Source organism: Pectinophora gossypiella, chromosome 2 (genome assembly GCF_024362695.1).
Source record: "Pectinophora gossypiella chromosome 2, ilPecGoss1.1, whole genome shotgun sequence".
Lineage (NCBI taxonomy): Eukaryota > Metazoa > Arthropoda > Insecta > Lepidoptera > Gelechiidae > Pectinophora > Pectinophora gossypiella.
Genome location: NC_065405.1, coordinates 1,324,013 through 1,349,912, shown reverse-complemented (window position 1 = coordinate 1,349,912; position 25,900 = coordinate 1,324,013). Strand labels below are relative to the sequence as shown.

At 41.1% G+C, this 25,900-nt stretch overlaps 1 protein-coding gene across 1 annotated transcript in view; it reads right to left on the bottom strand.

Annotated features, from left to right (window-relative positions):
• Positions 1 to 25,900, bottom strand: part of LOC126374203 (solute carrier organic anion transporter family member 4A1) — a 93,789-nt gene that overhangs the window by 62,003 nt on the left and 5,886 nt on the right. The window contains exons 2-3 of the mRNA XM_050020711.1: positions 24,108 to 24,239; positions 6,777 to 6,936 (exon numbers count right to left, since the gene is read on the bottom strand). Of these exons, the coding sequence (XP_049876668.1) occupies positions 6,777 to 6,936; positions 24,108 to 24,230 (283 nt within the window). The 5' untranslated portion in view covers positions 24,231 to 24,239. The remainder of the gene's footprint in view (positions 1 to 6,776; positions 6,937 to 24,107; positions 24,240 to 25,900) is intronic.

The following is a 25,900-nucleotide window of genomic DNA, read 5'->3' as shown; positions in this document are numbered from 1 at the left end:
GATAGGGAGATCGGACCTTAAACCATCACGCGGGCCCAGTGCGGATTGATGGTTATTAACGACTGCTAATGCAGCCGGGACCAACGGCTTAACGTGCCTTCCGAAGCACGGAAGAGCTCGAGATGAAAACTTTTTTTTTTGTGGTCACCCATCCTATGACCGGCCTTTGCGAAAGTTGCTTAACTTCAACAATCGCAGACCGAGCGCGTTAACGCTGCGCCATCGAGCTCCTCGCGCCACCGAGCTTCAAGACCACATCATCATCATCAATTTAAGAGCCATCATCACCATCATTGTCGGTGTAGCATTTTCCATTCCAGTCTATCAAAGGCCAATTCCTTGACTTCCCTATAAGACACGACGTTAACCTTTTCTTTAATCTGTTCCATCTTATCATCTGTTTCATCTGTTTTCACAAGACCTCAGTGACACGTAAAAAAGTGTAAAAGATGCACTTCGCAATTAACACAAGCAGCCTAAGTGTACTGACAGACAGTTTATAATAGATTATAAATCTCATGCCAACACTTATGTTGCGTGTGCGACGCTGTAATTTGCCGTCGTCGCATGCGCATCAGAACGTGCACGATATGCGTCGTTAGGTGTGATATCCATTAACACGCTGATTCGCTAAACTTAGTATGACTGATCCCAACAGTCATTATCTTAAAAGCCGAAAAGGAAAGGGACGGATGATTGACGTCTCTATCGATTTAACGGATCGATTGAACGGTAACTCTCCGCCCGCACCAATTCGTATCAGGCGTCTCACCCCCTCTGGGTCTTACTTCAGTCTTAAATGGCCGTAAGCCGCTAAGGAGTTAGCGAGAGAGCGCGTTTGTCTCGCTTGCACTTACGTCACACCCCGGACACTTCATACACACAACCTCGTTTTACACAAACACCACACCTTGACGTTGTCGTACACGCGCATCTGTGTGACGTCTGACGCCATACGATTCAAGTCTAAACTATGTTCGAGGGGGGTGAGGTAAACCTAGCTCAGACGCTGGTGGGGAGCGGAGAGTTGCCGTTCTATACGTAGTATTTATTCCTTATTCTGTGCTTACGTGTTAGGCGGTTCACGTTAAGAATTTAATTTTTGTGCGTGGTGTCCGGGACGTGCCGTTGTGTAGCAACACAAATTGTCCTTCATCATCATCAGCCCATTAACGTCCCCACTGCTGGGGCACGGGCCTTCCCTATGGATGGATAGGGAGATCGGGCCTTAAACCACCACGCGGGCCCAGTGCGGATTGGTGGTTATTAACGACTGCTAATGCAGCCGGGACCAACGGCTTAATGTGCCTTCCGAAGCACGGAGGAGCTCGAGATGAAAACTTTTTTTTTTTTGTGGTCACCCATCCTATGACCGGCCTCTGCGAAAGTTGCTTTACTTCAACAATCGCTAACCGAGCGCGTTAACCGCTGCGCCACCGAGCTCCTCAAAATTGACCTTACTTATACATACTAAGTGAATACTTTTTCCTCAACCTTTTAAGAAAAAAACACAATTTTTAAATTAAAATTGTGTGATAAATTCAGTGCGCACGATCACATTTAAATGCGGTAAAGTGTACCGGGATATTTATACGGGACATTAACGGGGTTGCTTATAATTTCCCGCGGGACTTGGATCAGATATTGCGGGACGGGACGGGACGCGCTGTTATCCGCAAATTGATAGTTTAAAACGTCTTTGTTGGGGAAATTGAATGTTATTTTTATTTATTTTGTGTAAAAATAGGACTACACTGTTAAAATCCGTTTGGTTAGGACATTACAGGCTGATCGCCTGATTGTCCGAAAGTAAGACGATCCGTGCTTCAGAAGGCATGTTAAGCCGTTGGTCCCGATTACTACTTACTGATGTAAGTACGTAGTCGTTACATGAGGGGTCTTTGACGTCTCAATAGTAACCCTGATACCAGGGTTGATGAGGTTGATAATCCACAATACAATACAATACAATACAATACAAATACACTTTATTGCACCAAAATAAAAAGAAATAATTACAAAAAGTCTCTTAACTAAGTACATGACAAATGGCGGCCTTATCGCTTAAAGCGATCCACCTCGCAACCCACACAACAGAAGAAGAAGAAGAAGCTTCTCCAGTTCTCTCAAGCAGTTAAAAAAGTCAGAATCACAAACCTTCATCTCGTATGACTTGACCCCAAAGTTTAATCCATTACGCAAATCCCGAGGAACCCCTTAAGGTGGCAATTGGTAATTTTATACAATTTTGTAATTTGCTTATTTCATTTACCCCTCAGTTGGTAAGGGATGTTGTTTGCAAGGCTGTTAACTTTTACGGTAAGCGGTGGATAAGGTTGATATTGTGGGATTTTGTGAAATTGTGGTGTAATATAATGCCTGCCGACGTCTATGTGTTCGTCTATTTGTCTGAGAGAGTGATATTGCACCGAATACTGAGAAGGATGAGTCAGACCATGATTCTGAGTTAATATCAAGTGGAATTTCCATCGCAAAATTCACGATTTTTTTTAGTTTTTAAAATTATTTTCAATTCTTTACTTTTGCGATAGAAAGTTCCGCTTGATATTAACTCAGAATAATGAGCTGAATCATCCCTCTTAGTATTTGTTACGATGTCACTTACACCCCGTACAAGTACATACAGTAGCAATACAAGTAGGTATGGGTGTTAGTGACACCGTAACGAATACTGAGGGATGATGCAGATCATTATTGTGAGTTGATATCAAGTAGAATTTCCTGTCGGAAAATTCATGAAAATTTTGGTGTTTTTAATTATTTTCAGTTCTATACTTTTTATTGAATCGTGTCGTATCAGGTGGCCAATCATATTTCCTCTCCGGTTCTCTATAGTCTTCAATATGGTTCTCTTAGGAAAAATTGAAGGGAAGAGAGGAAGGGGTAGACCTAGGATAACATTTATGAAACAAATAAAAGAGAAGGTGCAGGTCGTGTCGTATCGGGAGGTGAAGGTTTTGGCGGGAAGAAGAGAGGAATGGCGGTTACTCCACCGACAAGAGCGCAGCTCTTAAATAGAGAGAGAGACTTTTTATTACTTCTTATGTGATATCTACTCAGAATCATGGCCTGAATCATCCCTCAAAGTTTTCGTTACGATGTTACTAACACCCTGTACATGCAAATATTGTGTCAACAAGTGTTAACAAAACAACAAACCGAAAATGTTATTCGGAGAGAGTACTGGCGACGTTCGTGTTGTCAAATGCAGCATTAGCATTATTGTGTCAATCGATGCATGAAACTTTTCAAGGTGAAACTGAAACGCAAATGCTGTTAGCAGTTGCTGCCGTGTGCCGTGACAGTCCTCGGCGTTTTATAGCTTAAGGGGAAGACTTTTCACTCATTGTTTACCAAACTATAAATTAACATACATAACATCCACCATCCATCCATCTATCTATTAATGTACCCTTTTCAAAAGCAAATAAAGAGTATTTCTATTTCTATTTCTATCCTCTGAGGTCTTCTTCTATCGTGTGGATTGTGAGGTGAATTATCAACCCCATCTACCCTGGTGACAAGGTTATTACTGAGCCGCCATAGGCCCCTGACATGACTCATGTAACGACTACGTACTTACAACAGTAAGTAATAACCGGGACCAACGGCTTAACGTGCCTTCCGAAGCACGGATCTTTTTAGTTTTTGGACAATCAGGTGGTCAGTCTGTAATGTCCTAACCAAACTAGGGATCACAAAGTGACTTTTGTGATTTGTCTCCACCGGGATTCGAACCCGGGACCACCGGATCGTGAGCACAACGCTCAACCACGGACCACAGAGACCGTTACGCCGCGGAGGGTCTGAGGTCTAGTGATAAGAGTGTTGTGTGTGTGTGGGCTCACGATCTGGAGGTCTGGGTTCCATTCCCGATGAAGACATTTTCCAATCACTTTGTGAGACTGTCCTTTGTTTAGTAAGGACATTGTAGGCCTAATTGCCTGATCGCCCACTTACAGTAAAAACCGAAAGCTGATTTTTTTTTGACGCGACTTATTGTAGATGGCATTAACTACTTGGCCGGGCGAATGGGGAGCGCTGCGGGCTCTCAACCGGTATAAAATATAAGACAACAGACCTGAGGGTGCTCAGCTGGGCGCGAACACCGGCTCAGGGCGTCATCTGAGAGCATTACTTATAGTTAAAAGATTTAATCAACCCTAGTGGGTCGATAGCGGTAAGCGCTAAATGGGGGAAATCGCCGCATTAATCCGTATTATTAACCATGTTAATCTTATAATAAGCTTATTATAAGATTAATGACTACCTAAATGAAAAAAATGTCTGGTATTGAATGTGATCCTCTAGTTATTAAATAACTTGTAATGTATACCCTCATTGATTTAAAAGATGTGTTGCTGATGCAATTTCTTGCCATTTCTTCTACTCAGCCATAACACCTTGCGAAATGACGTAAATTCAAAAATGTTATATTGACCTTCAACTAGTTTTTCCATGATAATTAGGTTGCATAAATGATTCTGATTCTGAATAATCTTAAGGGTGTTCGGACTCTGATTTCCGACATCGCCGACCACGCCGGCGGAGTTGGTATCGGGGTTTCTGAAGTGATTGTTGTCGCGAGCTGATTGGCCTCCATAGCTAGAGACCGCGCAACCATGGTCCTTCAAAGTAAAATGTTCAGAATAACCTTTGCCTTAACATCGTATAGTAAAATAATAATATTGATTTCTCGGTTTATAAATATGTTGGGACGCCACAGATTTACGAGGGAAACCAATTTTGAGAGTATAATCGCGTGTTGTTTGTTTTTCGTAATGATGTCGTGATTTAGGTACTTACTAACTGACGGAATGTGAACGCAAAATTCATACATTCACGAGTGACAAATCGTCATCACGTTGTTGATTTTGATTTGTTTTTCTTTTTTTTTTTGTTAATGATTTAGCCTATAGATTATAGATACATAAAATAAGATATAATTATATAAGATAAGTAACCACAAAGTATATTAAAATGTATATATTATAAACGACATTTGGAGGTATGTGACCTAACCATATTGCGCTGGTTTTCCATTCGCGGGTTGGAAGGTTAGACAGGCAGTCGCTTCTGTAAAAAATCGGACCTGTCAAATCTTCAGGTAGGTAAGCGGACCTTGTAAAAAACGCGATAACGATGATGACTACGTAAAGAACGGTAACTCTCCCCCGCGCACCAATTCGTATCCGGTGTTAACTTCACCCCCTCTGAATCTTACTTTAGTCTTAAATGGCTGTAAGTTGCTAAAGAGTTAGGGGGAGCGCTCGGTCTTTCTGTCTCACTCGCACTTACGCGTAAGGCAAGCACACAGTGAGAAATTGAAATGAAATTTATGTACGAAGTGTCTTTCGGGATGGTCAAATGAGAAAGTCTTCTTATATCGTGTGGGTTGTGAGGTGGAGTACCAACCTCATCAACCCTGGTGTCAGGGTTACTATTGAGCCGCCAAAGGGCCCTGACATGGCTCATGTAACGACTACTTACTTACATCAGTAAGTAGTAACCGGGACCAACGGCTTAACGTGCCTTCCGAAGCACGGATCATCTTTCGGACAATCAAGTGATCAGCTTGTAATGTCCTAACCAAACTAGGGACCACAAAGTAATTATTGTGCTATGTCCCCACCGGGAATCGACCCAGAACTACCGGATCGTGAGCCCAACGCTCAACCACTGGACCACGGAGGTCGTATGAGAAAGTAGGTTTGCTATTCATCCTTGGTCTAGAAAATAAAATGTTAGAGAGGTTATCTATCCACCAATCTTTCGTCAATCATGACTTTTTATTCAAACAAAAATCAACCTTATTATTACTGCACTGTGATCGTTATTTGTAGGGTCGTTTGCTGATTGACGGAATACCGTGTAAAAATCACGGTAAAACCAGGATCACCCATATAATTGGTATAATCATTCGTGAAGTATGACGCTTGTATAATAATATGTTATAAGACATTGTGTATGCAGATAGCTAACGAACGTAATTTTGCCCTTTGCAAGGTTTGATTGCTTCAAGAGAATATATGGTTAGTTTCTGCAATAACTAAGCATTCATCTAAGCTTATTCATTTCCTTCGCGGAATTTGTATTCTAACAATATTTTCCAAGAGTTAGTTCCTTTAAAATAACATAACAACATAACATAAACTCACGCCTATTTCCCACCGGGGTAAGCAGATAGAATTCCATTTGCTTCGATCCTGACACACTTCTCTTGCTTCCTCCACATTCATCAATCGCTTCATACACGCACGCCGGTTCAGAGTAGATCGTATTGAACCTTTTTTAAGGACATCTCCAATTTGATCATCGTAAGTCCTTCTCGGTCTTCCTCTGCCAGCCCTACCATCAACTTTCGCTTTATATACCGCTTTTGCAATTCTATTATCCTTCATCCGCTCAACGTGTCCAAACCAACCAACATTCCCTTCTCAATCCTAGTCACTATATCGTCTTTTACACCACATCTCTGTCTAAAATAGTTGTGCAATTTAAGAAGAGATACTACCTAATGCATTTTCTCACTCTCCGATTGGTATATCGGATTTGTTAAGGACTTCGGCTTTTTAAAGGTCCTTTATAATATGAAGTCTTCTTCTTCTATCGTGTGGGTTGTGAGGTAGTTTACCAATCCCATCAACCGTAGTGTCAGGGTTACTATTGAGCCGCCGAAGGCTCATGTAACGACTACTAACTTACATCAGTAGGTTGTAACTGTAACCGGTACCACCAGCTTATGGAGTACTCACCCTGGATAGCGCCGGCCCAGCACAGCCAGAAGAGCGCCCACTTGGCGGTGCGGAAGCGCTGCAACCACGCGGGGCGGAGCACCCCCCAGCCGCAGCGCAGCCCGCGCTCCTCGCGCGCCGAGCCCGGGGGCTCCGCATCGGCTGCCGGCGCCGAGTCCGCCTGGGGGAAAGACGATCAAAATTAAATCGGAATCAGAATAATTTATTCAACGTAATTATCATGGATAAACTTGTGGAAGGTCAATGTAACATTTTGTGAATCTACGTCATTTCGCAAGGTGTTATGGCTGAGGAGAAGAAATGACAAGAAACTGCAACAGCAACACATTTTTAAATCAATGTAGGTATACATTACAAGTTATTTAATAACTAAAGGAATTCATATGTTATAGTTAAAAAACTTAGATCGCCTGAGCATGTTGTAATAATTTTGTTTTTTTTTAAATGCCTGCAAATTGCCTTCTGATTTTTATAAGAACCGAACCCAGACCCTTTACCACACCAACCGACCACATGCAACTAACCAGCCGTAATCCACTGAACCGTGTCAGAAAACAAGTTTTTACCGGCCAAGATATTTGAATGCATTTCCGTTTGCGTGGCACATGCGCAATCGTTGCATAAGAGGTTACGGATCAGCGCTCGCTTGCACTATAATAGTATGATTATTGCCATAGTAAAAACATAACAGTAGTTACACTCCGTAGAATAGCACTAAAAAATACATATTTATGCCTGTTATTTAAGTGCTTAGTTTAGTATCTACATAACTCCCTAGAACAGATAAATCTTAATGGTTTGCGTGCTCGTGAACGTTATTATAATGGAAAAAATAATTTGCATAATAAAATAAAAAAATAAATAAGCGGCTACTTATTATATTGTTTTACATGTTTTGTTTTGTAGGAAGGTATTCTTATTTCCCCAAGCACAGAATAGAATAAAGAATAATACTACTTTGAGAAGGGTAACGATCCGCCCCGCCCCTATTTGTATTGGACGCCTACCTCACCCCCTCTGGGTTTTGTCTTAAAAAATACTGTAAGCTGCTAAGGAGTAAGGGAGATAGTGTGCGGACATTTACTTATGTAGGTATCTAGTTGTTACTTAAGCCATGTCTTGGCAGGTCAATATTAACCCTGATACCAGGGTTGATGGACCCAGTCATTGGTCTCACAAATACTATAGAAGAAAAAGCGAAAACCCTCAGCGGTCTCAGTAAATCTGAGGCAAAACTACAATAAAAATATCCTTTGCACGGAGTTGCCCCACTGATTTCATTTTACTATGCTACATACCTATTACGATTATTATGATGCATAAATTGTTGATAAATGAAGGGCATAATTAATAATATGTAATTAATGAATAAATAAATTCCCATCTTTATGCGACGGAAATAATACCTTTTTAGAAGCAATACGTTCTAATGTTACATATATGTAAAATCTATTCCTGTTCGGCGCGTCCTAGCTGCCGGGTAGGCGCCTCTTACTTCAATAAGGAGTAAGATGGTGGCTGAGTTCGGATAGGGACCCAGACCTACGGGGTATAACGTAGAACCCTTGCCCGGGGATACGGGTGAAGACCTCAACGGTTGCAGAGGCGGAGATGGGAGCATGAGAAAGAGATAGCGCTGTAAAAATACATTTTTCATTAGTGTGGCGGCAAACGGGTGTTCTATACACCTCTGCCTACCCTTTCCCGGGGTATCCACTGTATAGGCGTGATGCTATAAGCTAGAAATACTTAGATTCGGTAATCAGAAATCCTCCATTATCTTCGATTACAATAATCCAATAATTCCATACTAATATTATTATAAATGCGAAAGTGTATTTTGTTTGTCCGTCTTTCACGGCAAAAATGGAGCAACGAATTAACACGATTTTTTAAGTGGAGATAGTTGAAATGATGGAGAGTAACATAGGCTATTTGTTGTCTCTTTCTATCCCTTCACTTTCCTAAAATGGGGGGTGGAAGTTTGTATGGAGATTCCACAACTTTCAACGAAGAAAGCTTAAAATTAGTATGCGGACTATTTATGACTAACAAAAATATCGTACATCATTTTTTTGTCGAAATCTGCCCCAACCCCTTCAAAGAGGGAGTGAAATTTTATATGGGACTTTTCGCAGTTTTCAAGGTAGGAAGCTAAAAATTGGTACGTAAGAGAAGGGGAACCCCGAATTTAATGCGAGCGAAGACGCGGGTAAAAGCTGGTAGTATACCTAATAACTACTATTTTAGATGTAGGAGGAAAACCAAATATAAACCAGTCATTCCTGACGGAGTGATCCCAGTGGGAATTTGAGCAGAATATATCCAATGGAGGAGACGAGAATAAACCAGTCTAGACTATAACTAGTACAAACGGTGGGTAAAGTTCGACACAGTTCGACACAAATTACGACCGTAATGACTAACGGAGAGGAGCTATCAGAAGAAGACACCCAAAATACGTTGGAAGCAAATCTCTGGTGATAGACAATTCAATTCAATTCAAAAATATCTTTATTCAGTAGGTAACATAGTTACACTTTGAATCGTCATTTTTTACATAACGAACGTCTCATCCGCCTAAAACTACTGCAGCTTCTCACAACCTGTATATCCGGGGAAAAGAAGCTGCAAGAAAAACCTCGGCACAGGGCCCTAGACATTCTTTAAAAAAAACATAAAATATTGGTATACAATTGAGTAATTTAGCTGCCTGCACTAATAGGGAAGAAGAAAGGATAAGGAATAATACTACGTATAAAATGGCAACTCTCCGCTCCCCACCAGCGGCTGAGCTAAGTTTACTTCACCCCCCATGGATTGATGATGACTGATATAAAGCACATCCCGTAGTGCGGTAACGGTGTTTAAACTCCTTTAAAACAGTCTGTCAGAATTGACTCCTTCCGAGAAACTGTGAAAAGCATACTTACAATACAAGGAATAAAAATAAAATTGCTATTTAGTAAATTAATAATAATTTACTTAATCTAGAATTTACACAATACAATTTACTACACTAAATTTAATTTTAATTTTTTAGAATTTACATAACCATGTATAAGTTTTTACAATAAAATCTTCTTCTTCTTCCTTGCGCTATCCCACTTTAGGTGGGGTCGGCTCTCCTAATTTTGCGGCGCCATGACATAATGTCAAAGTTTTTACAATAAAATAAATACCGGATAATATTTTTAATTTGTCAGAAAATAAATTTAAAGCTCATATGAAGCTTACTTTATGTAAAAAAGCTTATTATGAGATTAATAATTACCTAAATGACAAAAATGTCTGGTAATGAATATGTTCCTCTATTATAAGCTATAAATTACTTGTAATGTACCCTCATTGATTTAAGATGTGTTGCTGTTGCACTTTCTTGTCTCTTCTCCTCAGCCATAATACCTTGCAAAATGACGTAAATTCAAAAATGTTACATTGACCTTCAACAAGTTTATCCATGATAATTACGTTGAATAAATGATTCTAATTTCTGACACCATTATTAAAACAAAAAATACTGTAGATAAACTCACTAAGGCAAATAGGAATACACCAATTTGTCAAATACCAGCGGACACGGTGGGTGTATCCAATAGACATTAATAGCCGTCACTCTGATGTAAATAACTCATGTAGTGACTCAAGTTGGTCGGTTTAAGTTCATGTAGGTGGCGGACGAATCATGCGCAATGGAGCTACTTAACTACTTAATCGATTTGAATTCAAATTTAAGGGAGTTCAATTCAAGTAAGGCGATTCTCACACGATACCGAGCTCCGACGAGATACGCGGCGAAGCGGTCGGCGATTACGAACTAGTTACCGCTCTTATTAATTTATTAATAAAAATATATCACTAGCAGAGTCAATTTTTGGACTCATGAGCAATATCATGTACCCACTTTAGAACCCTGTCGCACTATCACATTTGACATTTAATGAGACTTACGGTATAATTTGTCAAAAAAGTTAAAGTGACATGGTTTCAAAGTGTATACATATTAGTACTCGTGACCGTACAGAAGTATGCATCCATAATCTAAACCCACCCCCATTAAACACGTCACGTATGAATGGTCATACATACGACAGTCATCTGGTCCATAATAGGCCATACAATCCACACAATACAACGACGTACATTCATTCAATACATCATTTCCTGGACTTTGTGTCCTTATAAAGTAAACTGCTTAGTTCGTGAGGATAAACTGAGGAATCGTTCGTAAGTCCTTTTCATCAAATCAAATATACTTTATTGCACACAAACAAAACATACAAACATTTTTAAAACATTCAGCAACAACAGTACAAATGAGCGGCCTTATTGCTCTGAACCAATTTCTTCCAGGCAAACATTACCAGTCAAAGTAAAGTAGGTAGTATCGATATTATAAATGAAGGTCTTTATGATAATATTGATTTAATGAAAAGGCTTATAATCCAACACAGGCAACCAGTGATTGCCGAAATTGTTTTCGAATTCATGTTTGGATCATAAATGATTATCAAGTGCTCAGCGGCGAAGGAAAACATCGTGAAACATTTTTCGGAGGTATGTGACTGTGACCTAACCTGTATCGGGCTGGTTTTCCTTTCGCGGGTTGGAAGGTCAGGTAAAAAACCGGACCTGTCAATCTTCAGGTTAAGTAAGCGGACCCTGTGAAAAACGGGATAATGCCAGGGAGATGATGCTTATAATCATTTTTTTAAGTACCTATACATACATACATACATACATACATAAACTCACGCCCGTTATCCCTAATGGGGTGGGCAGAGCCACAAGTAATCAAAGACAACTTGCAGCCACTGTTGATACGATGTCGTAAGCTGGATATGATGAACCGTACCTATACATATATCTACATATAGACAGCCTTGCATGCATATTGACGAATGGAGGGGGTATGGAGCAATATACTCCGCACCACGCTGCTCTACTGCGGATTGAAGCATCCGCATCGTACACGTTGAAATTATTTTCAGTTTTATACGGAATTATAATCACTTTTACAGAACAGCGAAAGTCGATTTTTGTTTTGTTAATTTGAAAAGTAACAAAACAAAAATTATTGAAGGTAATGAATTCTAATTATAACACCTGCCCGCAGTTTTGACTGACACAAAATAATATTGATTGACGAAATAATCTAATAATCACGTGAAAACTTATAACAAAGTACCTTAGCAATTATTTGTCAACAAGAAAAAGTAAATTAATCAATTATTGTACTACTTAAGTAGAAACTGTACAGAACGAGATTTAGGAATCGATGTAATTATGCCTTACCTAAGTATATACCTCATAGTCTAAACATGGCCCTTGGTTGGTTCAATACACTATATAGTTACCTATTTTTACCAGTAAGGTAACTTCAGCAAGATTCAGTACGATCTACTCTGAACCGGCGTGCGTGTATGAATCGATTGATGAATGTGGAGGAAGCGAGAGAAGTGTGTCAGGATCGAAGCAAATGGAATTCCATAGTCTCTGCTTTCCCTGGTTGGAATAGGCGTGAGTTTATGTTATGTATGTAGTTATGTACCTTTAGAGACCATCTGTGCTAAGAACACGTTCAGCTTGTCTTCCCGAAAAAGATAAGAAGAAGCTATTATCTTCCCAAGGAGGTCCATCTGTCAAGAGGGAATGTGTCCTTTTTAACATGATGGGCAATTGTTAAAAGCGATGGGCTGATCCCTTGTAACAATAAAGTTTATCTCAATCCAAGTACCTACTTAACAAACTTTTGAAAGTGAAGAATAATTATGTTAGAAACTTCGCCCCTTCTGGCAGGGTTACTAAGATTTATTTTTTAGGTTAAGTGTGTTTAGTGTTTAGGTTTCTTTTGTTATTTAGGTGAAAGGTATTTTTACTTAGAGAAGAAAAGCAATAATAATTTAAACACTGTGTGTTTGTGATAACCTGGTAAACTTTTACAATATACCCAGAGTGTAGTAAAAAAATAATCCTTTATTTCTAGTTGTCACACTGATGGTATATACTTGGACATTAGTGACCGGTGGCATGTTTGATCGTGGTGGTAATGAACTTCACGCGAGCAGTTGGATTAAGATTGATTCGAATTTCGAATTTTTTTTTTAAGACTGACTTTTTACGAAATAACTTTTTTAGACTGATTTTGTCATTGATGCATACTAATTATGTTACTTTAGGTTTTGTTGGATTTAGGGCTACTGTGTTATTTTATTTACCAATTCACCAGTATTTTTTTTAATACTAATAATAATTTTGCGTCAAACTTACTTGTAAACTTACTTGTATCCACGGTTTCCCTAGTTTTTTCCCCAACCTTATATTGGACCCTACCTCAAACACATACCTTTTTTATTTTTGCATTATTTCTGATAATAAACACATTTTTTATTTTTTTATTTTGTTTTTTGAACCTTGACCCCAGGGTTGACGAGGTCGGTCATTGCCCTCACAATCCACACGAGGGAAGAAGAATAAATTGATCATACCTACTGATTCTTTTAGGCGTTATTGAATAAATAAAATTAATAAAAATAGTAACAGGTAAATGTCTTTGCCCTCAAACGCTCTAGAACCGTTACGTTAACTTTATTTTAAAATATTTACCTACTGGCCACACTTGAAATATGTTTGCCCTACTTTGGAAAATAATCAATAAAAATTTTACCTATTTAAAAACTACAAGATCGGCGTGCGTGTATGAAACGATTGATGAATGTGGAGGAACGAAGAGAAGTGTGTCAGGATCGAAGCAAATGGAATTCCATAGACCGATCGTCGTGGAGATCCTTGGGGGAGGCCTATGCTCAGCAGTGGGCGTCGTACGGCTGATGATAATGGATCAAAAAAAAAACTAAAAAAAACACGAATTTTACGACGGAAAATTCTACTTGATATCAACTCTGAATCATGGTCTGAATCATCCCCCTCAGTATTCGTTAAATTCGTTACGGTCTCGCTACCTGTACGTACTTGTACGGGAAGTGAGTGAGATTAACGAATACTGAGAGGGATGATTCAGCTTGTTATTCTGAGTTAATATCAAGTGGAATTTTTCATCACAAAAGTATGAATTGAAAAGATTTTAATAAAACAGAAATTTTGCGATGGAAAATTTTACTTGATATGAACTCAGAGACATGGTCTGAATCATCCCCTGAGTATTCGTTACGTTGTCACTAACAATGTACATCACGGATTTATGAATGTGGGTATTAATGCTTGCGATAGACATAGAGCTTTTAACTACTTAGTAACTACTTCTTATTTTCATTAAACATAATATTTCAATAAAAATCGTCGCCGCTGTTGGTCGCCGTATAAGGGTTGGAGGCGGAGACCCTCGAGCTGGCTTTTTCCTCGCGCAGCGTATTTCACTTGCGGTCCAGAGAGGCAACGCTGCAAGCATAATGGGTACGTTCGAGCGGGGTTCGATTTCCGGAGGGCTTTTTGACGTCTGATATGTTTTTTTTTTATATTTGTGTATTTTGATGTATTTTAGTGTAGGTTTTCAATTGGACTATGTTATATTATAATATATATTATATATATGAGGAGCTCGGTGGCGCAGCGGTAAATGCGATCGGTCTGCGATCGTTGAAATTAAGCAACTTTCGCAAAGGCCGGTCATAGGATGGGTGACCACAAAAAAAAAGTTTTCATCTCGAGCTCCTCCGTGCTTCGGAAGGCACGTTAAGCCGTTGGACCCGGCTGCATTAGCAGTCGTTAATAACCATCAATCCGCACTGGGCTCGCGTGATGGTTTAAGGCCCGATCTCCCTATCCATCCATAGGGAAGGCCCGTGCTCCAGCAGTGGGGACGTTAATGGGCTGATCATGATGATGTTATATATTTTATTAACATTGTAACTATAATAAATAATATAAATAATGAACATAAAATATAAAAATCAATTACTGAATATAATTATTACGTCGTAATAACTATTACCTAATCTGTGGTTAAAATTAAGCTTGACATTCAAAGATTGAACTGATTAGAAAGAAAAGAATACCTGAAAAGGTATTTTGATTAATAACAATAGAATCAGATAAAATAACAATACAAAATAACAATTTAATGTTATGTTTTGGTAAATAACAAAACTATTAATGTAGTAATCTCAATCACCATTATATTAAGTATGATGACATGAAATTAGGTTACAGTTGTACAAGTCACTATAATTCGAAGTTCCAAAATGCATGGCCTTCTACAAGTTTGATATTTGTTCTGTTTTATCAGATTTAGGAAGTTATAATGCGGTTTCTTTTTTTTTTATGAAACTATGAAAGAATAGTACGGAAAAAGGAAGTTAAGGTAAGAAAGGCCGGAAAAAAATGTAGATAAATTATATTGTGTGGTAGTATAATGGTTAGACACCTTGACCAACTCCCGACTGGGCAGCCTCAGGCCTGTTGTCTGCCCAAATGGGTACCATCAGGCTGTTAGGATTACGGTGTGATGTTCCTAGCGACTGTAGAGGGCTGGTTTTCTGAGGATGAGGCTGTCAGATAAAAACGCCCAGAGAGCCAAAACTCACTGAATTTAATTTAAATTCGTACAAACAGTAGTTCAATGGAGCACGAGAGAATCGGAAGTGACGCTTTTTTTTTTTTTTTTTTTTTTTTTGACGTGACTTATTGTAGATTTGCCGCAGATGGCATTAACTACTTGGCCGGACAAATGGGGAGCGCTGAAGGCTCTCACCCGGTACAACGTTTAAGACAACAGGCCTGAGGGTGCCCAGTTGGGCGCGAACCTCGGCTCAGGGCGTCGTCTGAGAGGAAAAATATTTGAAAGAATTAATCGACCCTAGTGGGTCGATAGCGATAAGCGCTGAATGAGGGAAATCGTCGACCACGCCGGCGGGGTCGGTATCGGGGTCCTGAAGTGTTTGGTGTCGCGAGCTGATTGGCTGCCTCTATGGCTAGAGTAATCGGGTCGTCGGGATCGTATATTACGTCCTTCGGACGCCGATACTTTTCAGTACCGTCCCTAAGCGGGATGTAATCGGAAGCCGCAACTACCAGGGGATTTGGGTGGTGCGGAGCAGAATCGAAAAAACGTTTGGAAGCTAATTTGAGCCATTGGGCAATGGTTGGCAGACCTAGGTCAATGTGCAGATTTTCATTGCGAAGGAACCACGGAGCTCCCGTGGCTTTCCGCATGAAACGATTTTGTATTACCTGTAGACGGTGGATTTGAGAGGGACTCGCATGAGCGAAAACTACCCCTGCATAGGTCATGATCGGACGGATGCAAGTCGTGTAGATTTTGACCTTATTCCTAAGGGACAATTTACTTCGCTTGTTAAGGAGACAGTGAAGACGGCCCATTACAAACGCGGCGCGATCGCGCACACGTTTGATATGGGCCTTGAAAGTAAGACGTCTATCTAAGACTACGCCGAGATATTTGACTTGCTCCTCCCAAGGGATCGGCTTGCCAAACATCTTAATGATTTTAAGTTGACGGCGTGACCGTGGCGTGTTATAATAGCCCTTTGAAAAGTACACCGCTGCACTTTTCTCCGGGTTTACCTCGATTCTCCATTTGCGAAACCACTTGCCCAAGGCATTGGCCGCGCGTTGGAGGATTCCGGTCATCATAACTCGACCACGGCACGAAGAATAGATGGCTGTATCATCCGCAAATAAAGCTAATTCGGTATTAGGAGATTTGGGAATGTCACTAGTATACAATGAAAATAGTAAAGGGGAGAGGACGGAGCCTTGTGGGACTCCGGCATGTATCGGGTGCGGTGACGAGAGCGTCCCTTCCACGCGGTAGCGAAAGGTTCGATTTGAGAGGAAGTCTCGTATGATGTGCACGAGACGGTCTGGCACTCCCAGTGAATAAAGCTTGTAGATCAAGCCGTTGTGCCAGACTTTGTCGAACGCTTTCGCCACATCGAAGAAGAGCGCTCCCGTAGCGACAGGTTTTTTTAAGTTTAATCTACTGGAGATATGTTCAACAATACGGTGCACTTGTTGAACGCAGGAGTGTTTGGTTCTAAAACCAAACTGCTCTGGTGGAATAAGACTATTGGATTCGGCGTAGTCCCGTAATCTAGCAAATATGAGCCGCTCATAAATCTTCCCCATGGTATTGAGGAGACTTATAGGGCGGTAACTGGAAGGTTCGTTTTTAGGTTTCCCAGGCTTTGGTATACCAATTACAATTGCTTCTTTCCACTGCTGTGGAAAGACGCAGTTGCTCATGGCGACGTTGAATATTGCCGTTAGTAAGCAGATGAGGGGAGCACCGAAGTTTTTAAGGACACGATTCGTGATACCGTCTGAGCCAGGGGCTTTTCGGGTATGAAATCTTTTGATGATACCTAGTACCTCTTCCTCAGTAACCTGTGGAAGAGGAGGATCGGTGGGAGGTACAGAAGCCCTACGCTGAACTTCAGAGTTCACCGCCGAGAGGTGCCTACGATCGATAGGGAGAGTACTGGGCGAACATTGGGCTTCGAGACTGTCGGCAAGGCATTCGGCTTTTTCGTCATCGTCAAAAGCGGGGGGTTGGTTAGGCCTATTGAGAGGAGGAGTAGGAACAACCGTATCCTTTTGAAGAGACCTAGACAGCTGCCAGATGGCCTGGTGGTGGGGCTCAATGCCGCTCAAAAGATTATCCCACCGATTCTGTCGCATGTCATTAATACGTTTTCTTACAGTATGCTGCAAGAGACGCAAATGACGGCGACATTCCTCGGTGCGATTGGAATCATATGCGCGGGTGGCTGCGTTTTTCTCCGTTAGCAGATCACGGATGTCGGTAGGCAGTTTCCAGCGATGGTCTTCCATCTCCGGAACCTGTTTTGAACTTTCATTCAAAACCGACCTCACGTGATCCGTGAGGGAGTTAATAGCTGTCGAGGCCTCCTCCAAGGAGACTATTTCTACTGGGATACTATCTAAGTATACTGAACTAGAAGACTGGAGGCCTTCGGCCACCTTCTCCCAGTCCAGTACTGTCTTAGGGGTTGCTGGATTATCAGGGGCGTCTAAACGGGAGCCTAGTTTTAATATAACAGGTCGGTGGTCGGATTGTAACTCGTGTAGTACTTCTATAGAACATAGACGTAAGTTTATGTTCTTTAGAAGCGCCAAGTCGAGTATTTCTGGTCTGTGGTTCAAGTCAGGGGGATATCTAGTGGGCTGCAATGGTGTTATTATATCATAATAAAGGGGCTCGGCTAGAGTTTCTAATACCCTGCCTCTTGTGTTTGTTGTTAAGCAACTCCAAGAAAGATGTTTAGCGTTAAGATCGCCTGCAATTATGACTGAATTACTGAGATTAAAGAGGGCTTCGAGGTCACTTCTAAGTAACGTCTTAGAGTTATTAGGAGATAGATAAGCCGACACTAGTGTGATTGGCTGATGTCCTGTCATGCCCACTCGACAGATCGAAGCCTCAATGTCAGTGAGGGCAGGCGGGTCTATAGGTATACAGTGAAGTGACTTTCTATAATAAATGAGAGTGCCCCCTTTGGGCGCAAAGATCCTGTCGTTTCGCACTAAATTATAATTCGCCATCTTGGGGTCGCGATTAGAGGGTTTGAGGAAAGATTCCTGCACTAATAAAATATCTACCTGATGATGTTTTACAAACTCGTGAATCTCTGCACGTTGACCTAAGATGCCATCAGCATTGAAAAAACCTATTGTAAGGGAACGCGGTTTGACTCTACTTTTATTCGTACAATCCATTATTAGGCTTTAAATTGGGACAGGGAGTCTAATAAACTGTCAAGTTGACTAAGGGCCGACTTAAAGAGAATACTAAATTCCCTAAACTGGTTGACAGGAAACGCAGAGGCCTGAGGGGCCATCGCAGGAACCGGATGAGGCGCAAGAGTGGCTGCAGGAATACCTAAGTTGCTACTAGGTTGGGCGCGGAGCGGATTTGTGGGTCGGACGATTGCCGGGGGACGAATCCATGCGGATGGACGCTGTGGCGCGAGTTTGGTCTGCGTGAGTGGCAGAGCCGGGAAATCGCGAGTAGAGTGCGAGGAAGGGGCCATATGGGCCTTAGTGGGACCGGGTTGGGAAGCTGCAGCGCGGGCTGCCCTTCGTTGAGCTACCTTATGGTGGGTGCGTGGAGCCTTGGTGCATCCGCGATAGTTTGCAGGATGACCTTGCTGACCACACAGCACACAGCTAGGGGGTTCCACCTCGTTTTTGCCTCTAAGGCAATCCGAGGTAGCGTGATCACCTAGGCACTTTACGCACCTAGGCTTGGCATGACAATGCCTACTAGAATGCCCGTAAAGTTGGCATCTATGACATTGCGTTGGGGGGCCTCCCTTATGGGGAGTTTCAACTTTAAGGCCAGATAGACCGCAACAAGTCTTCAGGTTGAAGATCTTCTTGCCCTCATCCGTCCTTTCTAATATAACGGTGACCATGTCGTACGGGACTTGGCCACGACCGCGGTGCATACGGTGCACCTCGAGAACCGGAAAACCGTTTTTAATAAGGTCCTCCTTAACAAGAGTGGTTTCCCACTCCTTAGGGATTCCCTTTAGAATAATACGGAGGATACGTTCTTCCGGGAGGGCGTAGGTATGGAGGAAGTGACGCGACAAATGTTGCCATAGTTATAAAAATATAAATTTAGCCAACACAGGTCTGTTACCTGTCCAACTGGGCACCCCAGGAATTTTGTCTACCCAACTGTGCCTGTTGACTTCAAATTGTTGTACCGGGTGACAGCTCGTTAACGCCATCTAAGGCAAATCTAAAATAAATCAAGTAAAAAAAGAACACCTTGACTTGACCAATAAATCAAAGATCTCGGATTCAACGCAGTTATCAATTCCCGTTTGACATTGTTTAGTTTCAAAAAAGTAGGTCTGTGCCCACCAGTAAGTCGTGTATACGTTGTTTATACAAATGTACTTTGTACACAACATACAAAACAAGTTTTACACACATGGACGAAAGATACAGTACAATCTGGCGGCCTTATTGCTAAGCAGCAATTTATGTAGTTGAATCGAAGCATATCTAATGAACTTGTAAACTGAAGTCGATGTTACGACGGGTGAATTGTTCGTGACCGGAACCCGGAAGTCACTGAAAACAGATTCTGATACAAATATATTTTTCTGCTATCGCAAACCTATTGATTTTGCGATATTTGACTTATTTTTAAAATTCAGTTTTAGCTTTTTTAATTTTAGAATTAACTGGCGAACTTTTTTTATAGAATTCTATAAATTGTACATAACTAAGGAAGTGTTTAGGAATGTATGAGATTTTTATTTTTTGACGTGACTTATTGTAGATTTGCTGCAGATGACAGCTGGCATTAACTATTTGGCCGGAAATGAATGAGTGCTTAGCCAAAATTACACACAGTATATTCTTTGTATTTCTCTTGCTTGACATATTTAATACAAAGCGTATTTTGTCGAAGCTTCTGTGGATTTCATTGACTGTTATTACATTTTTGACGAAGCCTATGGTGGATATCTAATCGTCGTCGTCTCCCTAGCATTATCCCGTTTTTCACAGGGTCCGCTTACCTAACCTGAAGATTTGACAGGTCCGGTTTTTTACAGAAGCGACTGCCTGTCTGACCTTCCAACCCGCAAAGGGAAAACCAGCCCAATACAGGTTAGGTAACATACCTCCGAAAATGCATTTCTCGGGAATGTGGGTTTTATTACGATGTTTTCCTTCACCGCTGAGCATGTGATAATCATTTTGTGGACGTCTAGAAGTTTTTTTTTTAATATTTTCCAATAAAAGGAACATAAAAAAAAGTATTTTTTAACGTTAAGTGTAACATAAAAAAAGTATTTTTTTAACGTTAAGTGTAACGTTAAAAAATACTTTACTAAAAATAAATCCACCTACCATCTCAAAACATCCAACAACAACTTCACAGTCAACCGACACAAACTTTCCTTAACTTTTTACGAATTAGAACATATCATGGTCCCAAGTCCCGGAAATCGTAAAAGTTCCGTGTTCTCGCGTCACACGGCCGTCAGACACGCGACACGACCGCTCGCCGACTGCGGGATGTCGCCCGAGACTTTGGTATATAAACCAGTGGCGTAGTATATGCAGGGTGGATAGATAAAGTCGTGCCTCGTTTAGGTAAGTTTACTTCACAGCTACGATAACGTCGACCTCTGTGGTCCAGTAGTTGAGCGTTGTGCTCACGATCCGGAGGTCCCGGATTCGATTCTCGGTGGAGACATATCACAAAAATTACTTTGTGGTCCCTAGTTTGGTTAGGACATTACTGGCTGATCACCAGATTATCCAAAAGTAAAATGATCCGTGCTTCGGAAGGCACGTTAAGCCGTTGGTCCCGGTTACTATTTATTGGTGTAAGTAAGTAGTCGTTATATGAGCCATGTCAGGGGCCTTTGGCGGCTCAATAGTAACCCTGACTGATGAGGTTGGTTACTGATCATGTAGTGTGAACTACACTCATAATAAGGTGATAGAAATGATAAGATACACGGGGACGGAGTAAAGAAAACATCCGAACCATCCGAGTGGCTTGTTGGCACTAATTTATTAAATGCTGTCATTAACAATATGATATTGCACATAAGTGTGTTCTAAAGTCGTACGCTTCGCCGTACAGACCATAACCCACACGACAGAAGATTACATTTTATTTATGTCTGTCTCCCCAGAAGTTTATATCTTCTGTGCAGTTTTCACTAACACAGTTGGCTCGACCATTGTAGACGGCGATACGGCTCTGCACCTATCACGTCGGTCTAACAGAAGGCTCCGTGAGGTGTGGGTACTTAAATATAGTATCTTGCGATGGATGTACCTCTGACTATCCCAATTGGGATACAGTTATGTTATTTCACATTTTTATGTGTTAAGGTAAGTGACAGAGTTCGCGATTCGGAGGTCTTGGATTCGATTCTTGGTGGGAATAGTCTATCAAAAAATCACTTTGTGAGACTATCCCTTGGCTTGCTCGGCTTAAATCAACTAATTGTCCGATAAATGAGATGATTCCATGCCGCCACCTCACTCACACTCACGCCTTTAGCCCCGAAAGAGTAAGCAGAGGTGTATATTTAGTATTAACTATGTTTAAGTCCCATGTAATAAGGGGCTAGCCTATGGCCATTAACCGGGCACAAATCCTAAAAACTACGTGATATCAATATTTATGATCCGAACATGAATTCAAACTCATAAAGTCGTAACCTAAAATCAATAAGTAAAGTTTTTACTCTACCTTTTAATATTTTTTTATTTTTTTACAAAGTCGGAAGAAAGGAATCTGCGAACTTTGTAGGAAACCTATCACTGAATTAAAATCTTTTAAGCTGCCCATTCAGGAATGTACCTAATTCCCTTACTGAGAGAGAATATCCCTCAAAGGTACTTACTGCGCACGTGCGGCTCTTGACGTGACTTTAATCTGAATTCGGAACAAAATTAAATTCGCGCCTAAAATATGGCTTTTGGAGGGAAATTGAGTGGCCAAGGAAACGCGAACGTTCTACCTACAACATGTTTTCGTTTTGAAATTAAAATAGCCTCGCAACATTTATTGCGATATCTCGTTTTTAATTGAATTTATGGAAATTGGATTTATATTTATGCGTAACGCTTACATTGCTGAAAAATAACATCGATTTATGTTCTGAAAAAAAAAAATATTTCGTTGGATTAGCTTTATCTTTTTTACTGTTCTTGAAAAAAAGTAATTCTTTATAAAAAGTAAATAAAGTAGAGAGACAGAGAGAGGTTGGAAGCTTTTGAGATGTGGTGTTGGCGAAGGATGGAGGGTATAAGCTGGACTGAAATGGTGTCAAATGAAAAAGTGCTGGAAAGAGTTGAAGAAAAGAGAACCATATTGAAGACTATAGAGAACCGGAGAGGAAATATGATTGGCCACCTGATACGACACGATTCATTTATAAAAAACATTATAGAAGGAAAAATTGAAGGGATGAGAGAAAGGGGTAGACCTAGGAGAACATTTATGAAACAAATAAAAGAGAAGGTGCAGGTCGTGTCGTATCGGGAGGTGAAGGTTTTGGCGGGACGAAGAGAGGAATGGCGATTACTCCACCGACAAGAGCGCAGCTCTTAAATAGAGAGAGAGAGGGAAAAAAGTAATACAAAAAAAGAGTAAAAGAGGAGTATGGGTCAAAGCCCTCGATATAATGAGGATAAAAACAACCTATTTCTCCCATCAGATGTCACCACTTTTGAGCGTTCTTAAATTTTGACAGTTCCCTATTTGAGTTGGATATTTTTTGACACAATAACCCTTTTATTTATCCCCTAAAGATCGGAAAGTAGAAAACTTATTTTCAATCAATAATACCTTTTTCCAACTGTTGGCTTTTTTTTCGTAGGTAACCCATCCTTCAATCGGGACACTTTGACCTTCATACTTCACACTCTACGCTGCTCCACATTTTATAGCAATTTATCACGAATTTTAACTAGACATTGGTGCTAATTCTTGTAGACACCATCTATTTTGATTTTAAGTTATATCTGTCATTTTCTTATCCGCCGAAAACGAAAGGGACGGGTAATCGACAAGCATAAAATTTATGGAACACATGTCAATTTTAAGCACAAATCTAAAACAACCCTATAAAAACATTGCATTGGCTAATAACCCGGCAGAATTTAGTTCACAACACACGTGAAACGGTTTCCATACGGTCAGCGATACCTTTTTGATTCGCCAAGGTTATTCATTCAGTTACTCATAAACATAAACATAAACTGCCTATATACGTCCCACTGCTGGGCACAGGCCTCCCCTCAATCAACCGGAGGGGACAGCCTCCGTGGTCTAGTGGTTAGAGCGTTAGGCTCACGATCTGGAGGTCCGGGTTCGATTCCCGATGGGGACATTGTCGAAATCACTTTGTGAGACTGTCCTTTGTTTGGTAAGGACTTTTCAGGCTTGAATCACCTGATTGTCCGAAAAAGTAAGATGATTCCGTGCTTCGGAGGGCACGTTAAGCCGTTGGTCCCGGCTATTAGCCGTAAAAACACCTCCACCAACCCGCAGTGGAGCAGCGTGGTGGAGTATGCTCCATACCCCCTCCGGTTGATTCAGTTACTCATTCTTCCTAAAATTAAGAGCTGTCAATCATCCGTCTCTTTCCTTTTCGGTGGATAAGAAAATGACAGGTATAACTTAAAGTAAAATTAGGAGGTGTCTGCAGGAATTTGGGTCAGTATGGTGAATTGTCAAAGGAACACTCGACAGTGCTGCCACCTGCGTTTGAGCTTCTGTTTTTATCCTCATTCGCGCAGTGCGCGACACGGTTATCGGGCTGCGAGGGTTATGGTACTGACCGTCATTGTGTTGGTAGTGGGTTCCTCGTTATTCCTAGCGGTGCGCAGGTCGATGGTGTGAAAGCCATCGTCAGCACCCTCGAACGCCTTGTTGACGCACCCGAGAGACTCCTCCGCGGCCATGGTTCACTCCTGGAAACAAACATAACATAAGCTCACGGCTATAAAAAACAAAAACAAAATAGTGTTGTGTTTTGTTTTGTATGTTGTGTACAATAAAGTATATTTGATTGATTGATTGACTATATCACTGGTGTACAGTCATGAGCAATATAATGTACCTACTTTAGGACTCTGTCGCACTAACATATTTGACATTTAGTGAGACTTACAGTTCAATTTGTCAAAAAAGTTAATGTGACATGGTACCAAAGTGTATACATAATTAATGTTCGTGACCGTGTAGTAGGTAGCACTTAAAAATATATTAAGTAGAGACTATGGAATTCAATTTGCTTCGATCCTGACATACTTCTCTTGCTTCCTCTTCAAGACCCCGATACCGACACCGCCGGTGTGGTCGACGATTTCCCTCATTCAGCGCTTATCGCTATCGACCCACTAGGGTCGATTAATTATTTCAAATATTTTTCCTCTCAGACGACGCCCTGAGCCGAGGTTCGCGCCCAACTGGGCACCCTCAGGCCTGTTGTCTTAAACGTTGTACCGGGTGAGAGCCTTCAGCGCTCCCCATTTGTCCGGCCAAGTAGTTAATGCCATCTGCGGCAAATCTACAATAAGTCACGTCAAAAAAATCTTAATCAATCGTTTCATACATGCACGCCGGTTCAGAGTAGACCAGTTGAGAAATCTCGTAAAATCGTGCATTAAAGTTATGTATGGGAATGAAACATTTCACTTCGTAATACAGAACAATACAACAATGCCTACAACAGGTACCATGTGAAATAAAAAAAAACTGCCTTATGGATAATTAAAAGGAAACAAACGCTCGTGAACTCGGACTCATTTAAAGTATTTAAAGGAATATAGTGGTAGTTCTTCGAACACAGGAAGTCAATATCATTACCATGAACTCAAAAATATCCTTCTTTTGTCTTTTTGCAAATACCCAATTAGAGCTTATGTAACTATGTCGCCAAATTATTTATTTATTTATTTATGGATAACTTACAAGCTACACTCTGCACATGCAAAGTTACAGACAATAAAAAAAAGATTAAGAGCTAGCTCAATTACAAGTAGTCACAGCATGCACAATCAATCATTTATGTAATTTCTAACTGGATATTTAGAAACCCATCCCACCATCCCACTTGCGTCAAACAGAGTACTGCGGAGCGGAAGGCAAGAGGGAAACCACTGCCCTATTTTTCCCTAAAAAGAAGCATGAAAAATGCTGCACCGACAAGAGCGTGGGAAACCTAGCTCAGCCGCTGGTGGGGAGCGGAGTACACACTCCGCACGCAATAATACTACGTATTATTCCTTCATCATCAGCCCATTAACGTCCCCACTGCTGGGGCACGGGCCTTCCATATGGATGGATATGGAGATCGGGCCTTAAACCATCACGCGGGCCCAGTGCGGATTGATGGTTATTAACGACTGCTAATGCAGCCGGGACCAACGGCTTAACGTGCCTTCCGAAGCACGGAGGAGCTCGAGATGAAAACTTTTTTTTTGTGGTCACCCATCCTACGACCGGCCTTTGCGAAAGTTGCTTAACTTCAACAATCGCAGACCGAGCGCGTTTACCGCTGCGCCACCGAGCTCCTCATTATTCCTTATTCTATGCTATTTCGCGACTTTCGACACCATGTGTTCGGCCT